Source organism: Berghia stephanieae, chromosome 8 (genome assembly GCF_034508935.2).
Source record: "Berghia stephanieae isolate SIO BIC M18660-M18661 chromosome 8, UCSD_Bste_1.3, whole genome shotgun sequence".
Lineage (NCBI taxonomy): Eukaryota > Metazoa > Mollusca > Gastropoda > Nudibranchia > Aeolidiidae > Berghia > Berghia stephanieae.
This window is the reverse complement of record NC_088367.1, coordinates 54988373-55005441: the sequence shown is the minus strand read 5'-3', so window position 1 is coordinate 55005441 and position 17069 is coordinate 54988373. Positions and strand designations below refer to the sequence as shown.

The following is a 17069-nucleotide window of genomic DNA, read 5'->3' as shown; positions in this document are numbered from 1 at the left end:
TATATATATATATATATGTGTGTGTGTGTGTGTGTGTGTGACACACACACACATAATACACACACATACACACACACACACACACACACACACAAAGAGATATACACATACTCCCAACCTCCCCTCCCTCTCTTCGTTATCTGGATTAATGTTTTGTTCTTGTCCCATTCCAAACTAAGAGTGAAATGAAAGCTTACCTGGACTCAATGTCACTGTCACTCATGTCCCCAACTTGTTCCGGTTCTAAACCTTTTTCAGCAATCTTTGCCATCACCTCCATCTGGTGTCGGTGTTCAAGATCCACCATGATGTTGGCGTACTGTAAGGACAACAATTGTGAGTATTATTATTATAATTTTAATTGAAATGATACATCAAAACGTTTACAATGTGCAAGTTGCAGCTGCTGGAAGCATGAAGAAGTAAATAATAATAGAACAACGGAATAGAAGCTACAATTTTATTCACAACATTTTAAATTATTTATTTTGGGTTTTAACCCTCTCCTTACCAGCCATTTTCAGAATTCTCCACAAAACTTCACACCCACCCAACACAAAAACAGACATTTCTTACTCAAACAGAAAATCAACAAGCACATTCTATACATAATATTGTTCGGCAATATGAAGTCTATTACAGAATGTCACGTTTTTATAGCTATAGCAAAAAGAAATGAAATCTGGATGGGAAAAGTGACGGTTGCATCGTAACAAATGTGACGATTTTACAATAGGTGGTAAGGAGAGGGTTAGGGTGTTTTTGTTTGTTTTGTTTTTTTTTTGTTTTTTTTTTTTTATTTTAACTAAACTGAAACCTCTTTTCTTTATTTTTATTGTTATTTGGCAGTATTATCAAAATGAATAAATCGTGTTTTATTGTGTGTGTGTGTGTGTGTGTGTGTGTGTGTGTGTGTGTGATTAGAGTTTATGAATTTTGTGTGTGGCTAAGTTGTCAGTTGTGTAAACATGAAACATGGAAAACTATAATATGGCGCCATAACCCATATCTGAAAATACTCAATTAGGTTTTACAATATTAAATAGTACAGGAACTAAAATTAGATATCGCTAACTTTTAAACAAACCATATACATTTATCTACATTAACTAATATTTAAATCATTTTCCGCTCTAAAATTCGTGAAGAATGATATAAAAGAAGTTATTTAGTCGTGTTCTCTGATCCGACCATAAGACGTAACATCGACTCATTGACCATAGAAGTACATCGACAGTAATGCAGCACAATAGCAGCACTCCTTAATCCTAATGTTGTATACTTTTATGATTCAGAAAAAGTGAGTGGAGCGGGCACTTATGTTGATAATAACAAGAGATGAAGTGAGTAGAAAAGTGCCAGAAGACAATAGAGAATTAAAATTTTGCGGCGGTGATGGGGGTTTGAACCCGCGACCTTACTTCGCGGGGTTAAGTGTGTTGGACCCGCGATCTCAAGTAGTCGGGAAGAGAGAGAGAGAGAGAGCTCTAATAATGACTAGGGTTAGATACGATCTTTTTTGGGAACGTGGATCATGGATAGCTCATACGGTAGAGTCACGCTCTTCCCAGCCAGGTGGAGTTGTCATACCAGTAAGGTCGCGGGTTCAAACCCCAATCACCGCCGTGAAATGTTTATTCTCTACTGTTTTCTGGCACTTTCCTACTTACTTCATCTCTTGTTGTCATACTTTTATGATAAAATATGAATTTTATATGATAAAATTGAAAATGTTTCTGCTTAAAGCTCGAATGATAAAAATAACGATAAATGTTGAATTGTAAGCTTCCATTTATTAGATGAAGACAGAGATACGGTGGAGATCTGAATCGGTACAACACAGTGAAATATTATATACAATAGTGCTTTAACGTGCACATTCGTTTTGTGACATCTCTGTCTTCGTTTAATCAATTGAAGCTTACAATTCAACACTTATCATTGTTTTTTTGTTTTTTTTTTGCATGATAAAACTGTGACATGTCATTCTACATTCAAAATACAAATGATATGGTGAAAGGTGCCATTTTACTCAGACATGGTAAAACCATGACCTGTATCAGAACAACACAGTGATATATTATATACAATAGTCCTATAACATGCACATTTCTATTGTGACACATGTAATAATGCTGAGACATGTAATAATAATAATAATAAAATAATAATAATAATAATAATAATAATAATAATAATAATAATAATAATAATATATAATAATAATAATAATAATAATAATAATAATAATAATAATAATAATAATAATAATAATAATAATAATAATAATAATAATAACAAAAATAATGACTATGATGATGATGATGATGATGATGATGATGATGATGATGATGATGATGATGATGATGATGATGATGATGATGATGATGATGATGATAATAATAATAATAATAACAATAATACCAATAATAATATGACATATACCTTTTGACTGTGACATGTATAACAATACTCTGATACTTTATTCAAAGTTGACAACAGTAATAAAACTTGCAATATACATGACAGGATTAGACCATTTTACATTACAACTAAAAACAATGAGATCTAATTTTCAAACAGTTTTTTTAAAGAAGGAACGTTGCACAGTCTTCAACTCGTTGCCATAAAAATAAAAGACCAAGTATAATATGGGCCCAAAAAATAAGTTGAATAAAATTCTAAGAAAACAAGTACAATAAAAGAATATCTTACAAAAATGCTAGTCAATATCTTGTTACTCAATGATAATCAACCGTATTCTCAAAGTTCATTAACAATAATTGTACATATCGATGCTGTGCGCTTAGTAAAATTACTTATAATATCTGCCAGCCGGACATAACACCCAACACCCAAAACTATGTGTAATCTTAAACGTTTAAAGTCTGATTAATGCAATTTAGTGAGAGCCTACTCATAAAGATGGCTTGCTAAAAAAATGATAACAAAGAGATGAGTGATGCCAATTTAGCTCCTTTTGTACATGGTCAGCAAATCAAATCCCAATGCTTTGAAAACAAAGCCGTTCATCCATCTGGATCCGGACAGAGAGCTTCGTAATAAAGCAACCCCTTTACTTTTCCAAATATATCGGCTACCTGTGAGGAGCTCATTCAGTGTAAAACTACCACTCATGTGCACGATCGAATGCATAAATTGTAATAGTTCCAGTTATGTTCAAGGACGGTGCAAATGGTGCAGTGCTCATCAGACATTGAGCATATTTTCTGATGCTTTTCAAAGAACCTTATTGAAAGCTGGAATAGATCTTGTTCATATTTTTGCACACCAAAATCAGTGGGGAAAAAACACCATTTCCAGTGAGGGCAACACCATACTCAACTCTTTTTGAAAAGAACTTTGAGATAATGAATTTAAATATTCCGGACATCTGATGTTTGTGACAAATTCTATAATTGTGGTGCGTTTAGATATTCATTGGTACAGGGAGATATAGTGTGCACTATCAATGTGAAATAGTAGTACATATACCAAATGAAGGTGACATAAAATATCATGATTCTATGATGCATGACATAATCATGTGACATAAAATATCATGATTCTATGATGCATGACATATTAATGTGACATAAAATATGATTCTATGATGCATGACATATTAATGTGACATAAAATATCATGATTCTATGATGCATGACATATTAATGTGACATAAAATATCATGATTCTATGATGCATGACATATTGATGTGACATAAAATATCATGATTCTATGATGCATGACATATTAAAGTGACATAAAACATGAAATAAAACTGTGAGATATAATGCTAAAACACTGAGATATTCTGTGACATGTACTAAAACTCTATGTGTGTACTGTAATACTATGACATATACCATATTGTCATGACATCCATGTGATTACAATGACATCTATCGTAATGATGTGACTTACACCGAGAGACTGAGTGAAGTCAAGCCTGAATCATTCCACATTGAGGAAATGCGTTTGCCACCTGTTTCAATTCCTTGATAAATTCTTAAATAATGATCACAATCTCAGCATTGCGTCCTCTTGGTTATGAGTCAACATGGTTTATTTGGTTTCTCAATTTTGTTCACTCATAATATACGGAAGAAAAGTCCTGACATCACACCTTCTACTTTTCCGGTTCCAAAATCCTTGAAAGTGTTTGCATGTAACCAGTGTTTCATAGGACTAATAATGAATAAGTTACATATTGAATCATAACGTGGTATAACTAATTTAGTAGCAGAATGTATAGGCAGATTCTTAGGATTACGGGACGTAAAAGGAACGACGATGGATGATCTTTATTGACGACCAGCATATTTATTTAGACTAGAAAATAAGACACCATCACTCTGACACCAGAAGATGAATTACACAAGATATGTATACAGTCCTCTGGAAAAGTGGTTTTACACTTCCAATGAGATTAGAACCAGTTTTTCTTTGTTTTTGTTTTTTAATTACACTTTTGTTCCCTATTCATTGAGTTTACACCGATTAGCATTTAAATGTGATGTGTTCAATGTGCGGCCACAATCAAGGAACAGAATCAGAGGCAGTCAAAGTTCCCTCATTATCGATAAACAAAGAAGAAAAGGGGTAAAAAAATGTTACCCAAAACAAAACAAAATAAGAAAAAAACAACAAAAAAACCCCCACAAAAATGTGACCCACCATCTCAAATCGGTATTATGTCGGGATGAAATCGGTACTGAATGGCCATTAATCCCCAAATGTCATTACGACGGAGATTTGAATACAATTTCTTAACCTTCAAAAAACCTGAAAGTTTTTATTTCTTATAATTCCAATTGTCGATTCATGTTAAGAGTCTCGATTCATCTCGACATATCACCATTTAGAGATGGTGGGGAATAAATAAGATAAAAGAACGAAACATTACCCAAAAGTTACGATTAATTCCAAGAAAGGAGATTTATCCATGTTGAAATTTTGTGAAAATGAAGAGAAAAAAAAGGAAATACATAATGATAAAGTCGAATGTAATCTGCCAGCTTGAAAAAGCAATGGCAATCGATTTTTTCCTTTTTTTTCTATGAAACAAAGCCATTCAAGAAGTCCTGTAGTTTTTCTTAGATTGAAATCAAAAACATACAAAATTGTCCCAATGCCTTAAAAGACTGGGCTTTTCATTTCAAAGGCTTGGGTGGATTATTGGATACCTGTTATTTGGTAAGGAAAGAAAAATCTGTATTTTAAAAATATTTATGAACTATCTTAAGTAAAGATATCTTGTATTCCATGAGACATTGGATATATTAAGATCGAGGTGTACATATTTGCAGGTCTGATAACTGAACGCAATTATGGACTTGATTTAATAAAATTTTGAATATTTCATATGGTACAGAAAAACCATGGAGTGATTCGTTGACTGATTAACTGATTAATTCATTTAATGTTAGATTAACGGACCAATTGATAATGATGATAATTTTTGTTGTCGAATTGCCACAATTGTAACAAATTGAAAACGAAATGAATATGTTTATGTTGTGTATATCGCACGTGTGAAAGAAAGAGAGGAAGAGAGAGAGAGAGAGAGAGGGGGGGAGAGAGAGAGAGAGAGAGGAGAGAGAGAGAAGAGAGGAGAGGAGAGAGAGAGAGAGAGAGAGAGAGAATAAGTAGAAGTGAAATATCTGTTCAATGTTATAGTTATCATTTAACGTTATAACAAGTGTAACTAAATGACAAATTGCCATATTTGTGGACAATAAAGATCTATTATTATTATTCTTATTATCATTATTATTATTATTATTATTATCATTATTACCATTATTAATATTATTATTATTATTATTATTATTATTATTATTATTATTATTATTATTATTATTATTATTATTATTATTCATTATTATCATTATTATTATTATTATTATTATTATTATTATTATTATTATTATTATTATTATTATTATTATTATTATTATTTAACATTGTTGTAATGGATATTATTATTTTCATTGGTTTGAGAATATTTTCATTACAACAAAGAGCTCAAAACAATTTGGGTTATCAGACCTGCAAATAAGTACACGTCGGAAGAGATCCTCAGATGAAAACATCGGATTTTTGTTGTGTCGTGAGTTTTGTGATTTATCCATGAAGGGCCATGAGAACAAGTACAAAACATAACAAAGGGTGAAATGTTATTGATTATTGTAGATGATAATGGTTATAACGATGATGGGGATGATGATGATGATGATGATGATGATGATGATGATGATGATGATGATGATGATGATAATGGTAATAACGATGATGGGGATGATGGTGATGATGAGGATGACGATAATGATGATGATGATGATGACCACGACGACGACAACGACAACGATGATGATGATGATGATGATGATGATGATGATGATCATCATCATCATCATGATATTGATGATGATGATGATGATGATGATGATGATGATGATGATGATGATGATGATGATGATGATGATGATGATGATGATGACCACGACGACGACGACAACGACAATGATGATGATGATGATGATGATGATGATAATGACAATGAAGATGACGATAACGACGACGTTCGTGGGTACCTTAGTATTGTCAGGGTCACAATAATCCAGCAAGGTGTCACAAAAGTGGTAGCCCATCATTTCATAGTCATGCTGGTTGAAATGGAACCCCTTCTTCTTGCCCATGCTGGATCCACAGAACGTGCCCTGGAATAATCCATGTCAAAAAAATAGAATTGTACTTTGATTGCTATTCTAATCTCTAGTGAAAGCAATGAGTAAAAAATAAATCTATAAAACGATGAATAAATTAATAAATAAATCTATTTATTCATTTATTAATTGATCAATTAATCAACAGGTAATAGATAATTCATAGATGAATTAGTATATTTTTTTTAATAAAGAAAGAAATATTGATGATTTGTAAGGATTTTTTTTCTCCAGATTATACAGCAGATGAAAGTCCTATCAAGTTACTGTATATTCTTTCCTGATAATAATAATAATAATAATAATAATAATAATAATAATAATAATAATAATAATAATAATAATAATAATAATAATAATAATAATAATAATAATAATAATGATAATAATAATAATAATAATAATAATAATAATAATAATAATAATAATAATGATGATGATGATGATGATGATGATGATGATGATGATTATATTAATAATGAGAATAATAATAATAATAATAATAATAATAATAATAATAATAATAATAATAATAATAATAATAATAATAATATAATAATAATAATAATAATAATAATAATAATAATAATAATAATAATAATAATAATAATAATAATTATAATAATAATGATAATGATAATGATAATAATAATAATAATAATAATACATGGCATTTATATCGCGCATTTTCATCATTGTGCGATGCTCAATGCACATTACAAATAAAAATGTACATAAATAAAACGTCTACTAAAGTAGCAGCAGTGTATGTAATAATAATGTGATAACCTTATAGCATACCTCTAGTGTGTAACTGTTCATGATTCCCATGTTCCACATCACAACACGACCTGTGCCCTCTTTGCTCTTTTGAACTTTGAACTTGCAAGAGTTGAAACAAAACTGAAGGGGAAAAAAAATCAAATGAAAGAAATTTACCGTTTTGTTTGTTTGTTTTTTAGGGATTTACGTCGCTTGCAACACACTAAGGTTATATCAGTGCCAGTAAAAAGGAAGAAAATGGGATAGTAACAAGTTCTAGACTTACAATTAAAGCATCCAAGAATAAGGCAGATAAAGGGGAATTGGTTCAAATAGGGAACAGTTGTAGATTCCAAGAGCACACGATCAGTGTACTAAGTTTGAGATCACCTAAAAGTCTCATCCAGACACAAGCACAGGTCCCTACTAAGAGGAATACACTCAAATGTTCACAAATCATTTATAATATAAAGAAAACATAATACATTGCATAACAGAGAGATGGTATACAAGGAAAAAATATCATCTCCCAAAACTAACTATACATTTGACTATTTCCCTCCCAGCCAGGACCAGGACAAAACCAAGTAATCTTATTCCAAGACAAAGACAGAAAGCATGTTGGAAAACAGACGTAGGGGAATAGAAGACACAGTATGTACCTCCCTGCCCACTATGGGAGGTCAGGAACCCCACCCAGAGAAATTCCCCGTCAACAGACTTGAGGCCAGCCACAATGTCACATACTCAAAGGTAAATTGGAGCATCACAATCTTCTAAATGGATTTTTCTACAAGACAGGCACATGGGGAAATACAAAATATTAAGCATAGCTCATTCTTCCTCGCCTCTTTTATACCATTCTTCTATCCTCCTCCTCCTACTACTACTACTTTTCTGAGGATCACACTTTTTGTCAAATTAATTATTCACCCAGAGTGTTGACGAAGGGAAAACCCAATACATCAGCATAATTTGTACTTCTTGATCAAAACGGTGTAGACTTCTAATTTCATTATCGCGGAATGAGGTGGCGAAGGTCAGTTGTGGTGATTAAGACCACCCCCCCCCCCCCCCATAATGTGCCCACCACTTTTTTAACATCTTTATACGAGATATATCTTGACACTGAAATGACCTGTCCAGTGTTCTTTTTCTAAAGTCTGGGGATGGGTGAAATCTATCAAATGATGTATATTTCGACATATTTGTTTAATAACTTTCAATGATGGGGTGGGAGGATGAAGGGGAACATTTTGAGGCTAGTCTTAATCACTTAATTCCATGGTATTTCTTTGTTAACGTTTACAGAAAACCCAATACATCCACATCATTTGTCTTTATTGAGAAAAATAGTGGCAAAATATATAATTTCATTACTATCTTTATAGTTGGTTACTACATATCACAAATAACAAAAATTTCCAGACACACAAGAATGCAAAACATCGTGGATGAAGTCAAGCACAGACGATGGAAATGGCTGGGTCACGTTCTCCATATGAAAAAGTTCATATTGCCTTACACAGCACTAAGATGGTCCCCACCACCGGGAAAGAGAAAGAGAGGCAGACCATTGGGCACCTGGAGGAGGCAGTTGAAGAGGAGATGAAAGAGACTGGAAAGACATGGAATGAGCTGAGCTGGCTGGCCCAGGACAGAGATGCCTGGAGGAACTTTGTTTGAGTCGTATGTTCCACCAGGGAACCAAGAGGGTAAGGAAAGGTAAGGATTTTCTTTTTAGACATTTCCAATCTCCACCCAACAGTTTCTTTCTTATACCTTATCTGGGCAATTCTTGTTGAGCATGGAGGGGAAAATCCTTTCATGAAATCGTTTGTTGGAGTTGTACTTCTGCTCGCAACCGTAGATGAAAACGTTTTGTCGTCTGCTGTGGCCGTGGAGATCACAGTAGACGATGATGTCTCTCTCTTGAAGGAGTCTGGGATTGAAAAAAAAAACCAAAGAATAAACAAACTCGTTTTAGATATAGCAGGAGACAGAAATTGTGTATAATTCTCTGTTGGATTTTTCCATTGCACTATAATGTGTTGTATTTAACGTAATAATAATGTACAGTGCACAAAAGAGAGAGAAGCTATTTATTGCCTTGACACAATCTTTATGTCACAATCCTTAATACAGGATTCCCAATTCAATGGGGAAATTTTACTAAACTTGTATGCAAACACATTAACTGACCCCTACCCGAACACTGGACTCCAGTAAAAAGACATTATGTGCTTACTTGTTAATACATGACATGACATTATAGCTAATGATGATAATAGATCAAGCGTGGTTTTAGTTTAATAGGCTTGTATCCTGTGCTCACTGGATGGAGGTTTGTTATCTAATTGGATCACCTTCCCTAAGCTTTTGAATTTCGTTCACCCAGTGATTGGAAACTATACTGACGTTTTTTAAACTTACTTAATTCCATAACTGTACAGAAAATCTCCAACCCTGTTAGTAAATCTAAATGAAGAATTTATGATTTTCAATCATGTATACCAGCGAATCCAAAGCTTTAATCTAATGTGTCATGAGAGAAGAATTACAAGTGTTATCCTTTTGGGATTTGAACCAATAACAGTTTAGACAGAAAGTATTTGCATCCAAATATAAACTCTCAGCTCAAATGTGTGCTGATTTGGCAAAACCCATCGGATGTTGCACGAGCTAGTTTTGAGATACGAGCAAACAAAGGTGAAGAATTGTTATCTGTATAATTTTTGTTTTTTTTTTCACCTCATGGTTTTTATTTTCCATCCAACTACATTCCCACGAAAGGATTTTAGAATTTGAAGCTTATAGATAATTTAATTAATCTTTTTTCTGAGCTCTATTGAAGAGTAATAATAGTAATTTTCTCGGGCTTTTAAATGTTTGACCACTCTCCCTTCAACTGTGAATAACTTCGGCCCTTGTTGAGATAATTACAAAATTCAAAACTGCATTTTGTCCAGAAATAGTGCCTCTATTTAAATATGAAATAATATGGATTCGAATCTTTCCAACATCCGACGGCTTTTGCCAGATCACAACACAAATAATAACTGTATGACAGATACTTACTTGCGTATCATGTTTTTGGTGTGCCAGACAGATGGATAAGCGTCTTTGAGGGAAGTTTTGTAGTTCCTGTTCAGATCTCGGCCAGCCAGAGAACATCGATAGTTTCCCACAATAACACCATCGGGATTCAACATTGGAACAACTTTGAAGATGAAAGTGTCTCGAAGAAGCTAAAATATAATGATGATAACAATTACTGTAGCAAGAAGAATAAGAAGAAGAAGAAGAAGAAGAAGAAGAAGAAGAAGAAGAAGAAGAAGAAGAAGAAGAAGAAGAAGAAGAAGAAGAAGAAGAAGAAGAAGAAGAAGAAGAAGAAGAAGGAGAAGGAGAAGGAGAAGGAGAAGAAGAAGAAGAAGAAGAAGAAGAAGAAGAAGAAGAAGAAGAAGAAGAAGAAGAAAGAAGAAGAAGAAGAAGAAGAGGAAGAGGAAGAGGAAGAAGAAGAGGAAGAAGAAGAAGAAGAAGAAGAAGAAGAAGAAGAAGAAGAAGAAGAAGAAGAAGAAGAAGAAGAAGGATGAAGTTCTTAAAAGGTATGAGAGCAATACTTTTGCATATTTTCACCTGGAACTGTAATAAAAACATCGATCGAGCAAAGATTAAATTGATAAATATAATACAGCTGACAAAAAAACAACACAAAACCAATGAGGTTAAAAGTGATAAGCATAAAACAAAATCACTGTAAGACAGTGCAATGGCGGGCATAGAGGTAAATGAAAGTTGCACCACTTCAATATTAACTAAACAAAAGAGTATTTCTATTTAAAGGTGATTTTTCACCACTACATTTCAGATGAATGAGATAATGTGGTGTTTCATTTATCCTGCTTTGTTGATAAAGGGGAAACCCGAAACGTTCATTTGATCTGTTTTTGTAATTAAATTGAAGCTTACATTCAATTTCACATTATTATTTATTTCTACGAGCTTCGAGCAGCAACATTTACATTATAAAAATGGCAAAAATTGCCGTTTACTCTGAAAGATGAAAATGCGACAGCAGATTTTGAAGGCCACCTCTCCAGATATATCGACAGACAAAAGACAGATAAGCAGAAAAAGATCAGAGCTGCCAAACCTTGCCCATGAAAATGTGTACGATTGTGAGCCGAAAAGAATAACACTTTGAAAAAATGTGTAAATCCTGAAAAACCTATAACTAGCGCTAATTCTGATGATGGGCAATTAGACATACTAGCAATATTATGTTTATATATTACAAAAATGACAAATGACAGAGGTGATCGTCTTATTCAATGGTGCCGTCAACATGATCTGACAATCACAAATACTTGGTCAACAAACCACAATAGAAGGAAGTGGACATGGAAAAGTCCTGGAGATGGAGTGAGAAACCAAATAGATTACATACTCATCAGCAAACGTTTCCGAAACTCGGTTTTGTATGCCAAATCTATGCCGGGGGCTGACTGTAACAGCCATCATATACCTGTGCTATGCCCCATACGAGTTAAATTGAAAATCTGCAAAAGAGCAAAGGCTAAACCTAAATACCAACTAGACATTCTCCGGGAGGAACAGAAGATACAAGAAAAATTTGAACTATCAGTAAGAAACAAGTTTGAAGTGCTTGGAGAACTAACAGATATAGAAGAGAAATATGAGCAGTTTAAAGACAGTGTTGCTGCATCATTAGAAGAAAATGTTCCAACCACACTTAAGTTGCAGAAGAAGAAATGGATTACTCCAGAGATATTAGAATTAATGAATGAGAGAAGAAAGGCCAAAAATCAGGAAGAAAAATACAAGACTCTGAACAGGCAGATAAAAAGAAAATGCAACGAAGCTAAAGAAGACTGGATAAATGAACAATGTCACTATATAATGTCCTGCAAAGAAAAAAATGGCAAATTCTTCCATCAGAAAATCAAAGAAGTGACAAACAAAACTAAATCAGGTGCTAAAAGTGGATGCATCAAAGACAAGCGTGGAAACACCATCATGGACAAAGACTGCATTCTAAACAGATGGTCAGAATATATTGAAGAACTTTTTTTTGATAATCGAGGAGAAATGCCTATGATAAAAGAACTGGAAGGGCCTTCTATAATGAAAGATGAAGTTAGGAACGTCATGAAAAGCATGAAAAATGGAAAAGCTGCAGGACCTGATGCCATAACAATTGAAGCCTTGACTGGCCTGGGTGAATGGGGGATTGAATTCATCACAAACCTTCTAAATCAAGTGTATGACACAGGAAAAATGCCAACTGATATGAAACGATCCATTTTTATAGCACTACCAAAAAAGCCAGGGGCAGTTGATTGTGAACAACACAGAACTATTAGCCTAATGAGCCACCTCACAAAAATTCTTTTGAAGATAATTTTACTAAGAATAAGAAATAAAATACGACCTGAAATTGGGGAGATGCAATTTGGTTTTGTTGAGGACAAGGGTACCAGAAATGGAATATTCACATTATCAATGCTGATGGAAAGATGTATTGAAGTAAATAAAGATCTGTATATGTGTTTCATCGACTATTCAAAAGCCTTTGATAAAGTACAACACGAAAAACTATTCAAAATTCTATCATCCTTGGACATTGATGGTAAAGATTTAAGAATATTACGGAATTTGTACTGGGAACAAGAAGCAGCAATGCGTGTTGACAATGAACTAAGCAGTTTTACACCTATTAGAAGAGGAGTTAGGCAGGGGTGTGTTTTGTCTCCAGATTTATTCAACCTCTATAGTGAAATGATATTAAGAGATATCGAACATAAGAAGGGGGTGTGTATTGGAGGAAAGAATGTAACAAATCTGAGGTATGCAGATGATACGGTTCTACTGGCAGAATCTGAACATGAACTACAAGAATTACTGGATGTTGTAGTCAGGAGTAGTGAAAATATGGGACTGGAACTGAATATATCTAAAACAGAATGTATGACGGTATCTAAAAATAATAACCCACCAGCCTGTGTAATAACAAGCAGAGGACAAACAATACAACAAGTTGAATGTTTCAAATATTTAGGCTTCAATGTAACATCCAATGGAAAATCAGATTGTGAAATAAAGAAAAGAATAGGTATGGCGAAGAATGCATTCAACCAGCTGCATACAATTATGAAAAACAGGAATATTAGCATGAAAACAAAAATCAAAGTCCTGGATTGCTATGTACTGTCTGTGCTGCTATATGGTTGTGAGAGCTGGACCATAAACAAGACCATGGTTAAAAGACTGGAGGCAGTGGAAATGTGGTTTTACAGAAGAATGATGAGGGTGTCATGGATGGAAAGGAAAAGAAATGAAGAAATTTTAGAAATGGCAAACAGAAAAAGATCACTGATAACAAAAATCATCAAACGCCAAATGGAATTTTTAGGACACATTATCCGCCACCCTGGTTTGGAAATACTCGCCTTGACTGGAAAGATGAATGGAAAAAGAATAAGAGGAAGACAAAGAATAACGTATTTGAAAGGGATAAGAACTTGGACAGATGAAGCTGAGAAAGGTGGCGCTGCTTTAATAGAATTGGCAAGAGATAGATCAGCTTGGCGGAAGATGACCTCCGACGTCTGCTTCAGATATGGAACTACATGAGATGAGCAATATTATGGCCGATATTGAAATTAATGAATAAACTTGCTCAATATATTGACTATATAAAAAGTATCTACTTCCGGAATCCACATTTAAATCTGATATGACCCATCCAGATAATATTATTTTGAACTAAGTACACCAAAAGAGTGTTAACATGTTGAAATAATAAAAATTTTGAAATGCGTACAATCCTCAGCAAAATATGTAGAGGCGTACTATGAATAAAAATGTGTAGAAATACATACATGTGTACAATGAATAAAAATGTGTAGAAATACGTACATGTGTACAATGAATAAAAATGTGTAGAAATACGTACATGTGTACAATGAATAAAAATGTGTAGAAATATGCATTTATTATGTAAGGTTGGCACCAATGTATAGAGTTAGCCTTACAGACAGACAGATACTAACAGAGACTGACAAATAGACAGGAAGAAGGGAGACAAAGATACACATAAAGTCTAACCTTGGCGTCAGGGGAATTTCCCGTGACAAAGTCCAAGAACCCTTTCATCATCCAACTAGCGTTGCTCTCCCCTGGATGGACTCGTGACGTCACCACGACAGCTTTCTTGTGCTGGAATAGTGAGACAGGACATGACAGCTAGTGACTGTAATACGTGATAACTCGAGTCAGTAGTAAGTCTTATGAGAGATATGTTACACATCTTTCACACATTTGATTCTTGACTGTGTCATTATTACACGCTTCATCTACACTTCCTTGGAAATGACACACTGTATTCCTCTATTCCCTTTGGACTCGTGATGTCACTATCATAGTGTTCTTGTTCATCATCAGAATAATAAAAATAATAATAATAATAATAATAATAATAATAATAATATATAATAATAATAATAATAATAATAATAATAATAATAATAATAATAATAATATTAATAATAATAATAATAATAATAATAATAATAATAATAATAATAATAATAATAATAATAATAATAAAAGAGAGAAAGAGGGAGAGAGATAGAAGGAGATAGAGGGATAAGAGATGGAGATACATCTACATAGAGGGGGTTGGGGGTGGGGAGGAGGTTGAGATACTGACTTTGATGTCTTCAGGCTTTTGCGAAGCAGACGTAATGGTGAGAACATAGACCAGATTCCCTGCCAACGTCCGACACAAGACACGCTGTCGACACACCCTGGACTTGATTGGGTCATTGGTCAGTTCTAGAAGGTAGTCCTGTGGAAAATGTCAACAGATAAAAATACTAGAGCATTTATATAGAGCAACATCCACTAAATGTGCTCAAAGCGCTTTACAAGGATCACTGACCAACAACAACATGTAACATATAGAATGAGACATGATGCCTGTTAGGCGATATTACTTTCTTTTTTTTTTGACACTGTTAAAGGCCAGGTACTCATTATACACATGAGAATGTGAGTAAAGAGCCTTTTCCAAGGATTCAACTATGCGCCGAGCCAGGCTCCAACTCAGGACCTTTCAATCCGAAAATACACGCCAGGGAGCTAGAGTAAAAAGAGCTAAAGTAACAAAGTTTCTTTAGATGCGCAAAGGTCTGGTAGAAGTCAAAACTAATGAACTCCAACTAAGACCAACAATTTCAAGAATGATTTGTCATGGTCAACGATACCTAACACCACACCAGGCTCAAAATTACAAAGTCATGTGCAATCCTTCATGCCATCAACCGACTTTGGAATAAACTCACTGAAGACGTGGATGGAGCACATGATTTGGATCATTTTACAATCAAGAATCCTACAATATACAACTATGTCATGCTGAATATTGCCAGGTACTTTCCACTTAACAGTCGTGACGTCCCTTCCCTCGTAATGACGCATAGGAACTGATTCTAACTTATCGGAAAAATGGCGGACGCCCTTATGAAATACTTATCCGATGATCATTAAAGTGTATCCAGAGGAGAAAAACATTATAAATCTGATCATGTTTTGACTTTTATACATTTTGATCACATGACATGTGAAAAAGTTCTAGCCAGCATGAAGAATAAAAAGTACCGATTATCTTTGTTTAGAACCAAACTGCTCGTTGCTGGGCAGACGTGACAATCATACACTTGAGTACAGTAAAAAAAAATGTGAGTAATGAGCCTTTTCCAAGGACTCAACTTTGCATCACTCAGAGTATTACTCAAATCTTGGACTTTCTGGACATGTGTCATGCCACACATATAAGAGAGATGACATTGGGGAACAGGCACTGATGTATGATAGGAATCTGAGGAGGTACGATTAATAAATATGCGGCTATGCGGTCTTGTAGTATGACACTCACTTTCGGATCAGAAGGTCCTGGGTTCGAACCTCGCTCTGCGCATAGTTGAATCCTTGGAGAAGCCTCTTTACGCACATTCTCTCACAATAGTCAGGTGTAAAATGAGTATCTGGCCGTTAACAGCGTTGTCTCTGTCAGAAAAAAAAGTGTAATACCGCCTAACAGGCATCATGTCCCGTCCTAAATGTTAAATATTACTGTTGACCAGGGACCCCTTGTAAAAGCACTTTGAGCACGTTAAGTGTATATTGCGCTATATAAAAACGCAATTTAAATTAAATTTAATTTGGAATGGTGGGTGCTAAGTGGATGGAATCGAATGTATCGTGCTGTCATCTCACCTGTAGGTCTGTGTATGTGTAAGGATAGCAGTGGGAAAAATAGACCGTGTCATGGTCATGTTTGAAGGTCACGGTGAAGGTCATGGAGTAGTAGCTACGTTCTGTGCGATTGACCTCATACCTGGAAGGACGAATGAATGAGTAGATGGATGGATGGATGGACAGGAATGGATGGTAGAGATGAATTAATGGAAAGATTGATGGATCCTTAATGGATGGATAGAAGGATGCATAACTGAATGGATGGAAGGATGGATGAATTGATGGATTGATGGATG

General features: G+C 34.2%; 1 protein-coding gene across 1 annotated transcript in view; it reads right to left on the bottom strand.

Moving 5' to 3' along the window:
* The window catches only part of LOC144978894 (uncharacterized), a gene marked incomplete in the record, with an annotated part of 106328 nt that overhangs the window by 46728 nt on the left and 42531 nt on the right, over nt 1-17069 (bottom strand). The window contains 8 exon segments of the mRNA XM_078925488.1: nt 198-319; nt 6598-6723; nt 7531-7632; nt 9274-9433; nt 10570-10739; nt 14620-14730; nt 15224-15361; nt 16792-16912. Coding sequence (XP_078781614.1) covers nt 198-319; nt 6598-6723; nt 7531-7632; nt 9274-9433; nt 10570-10739; nt 14620-14730; nt 15224-15361; nt 16792-16912 — 1050 coding nt within the window.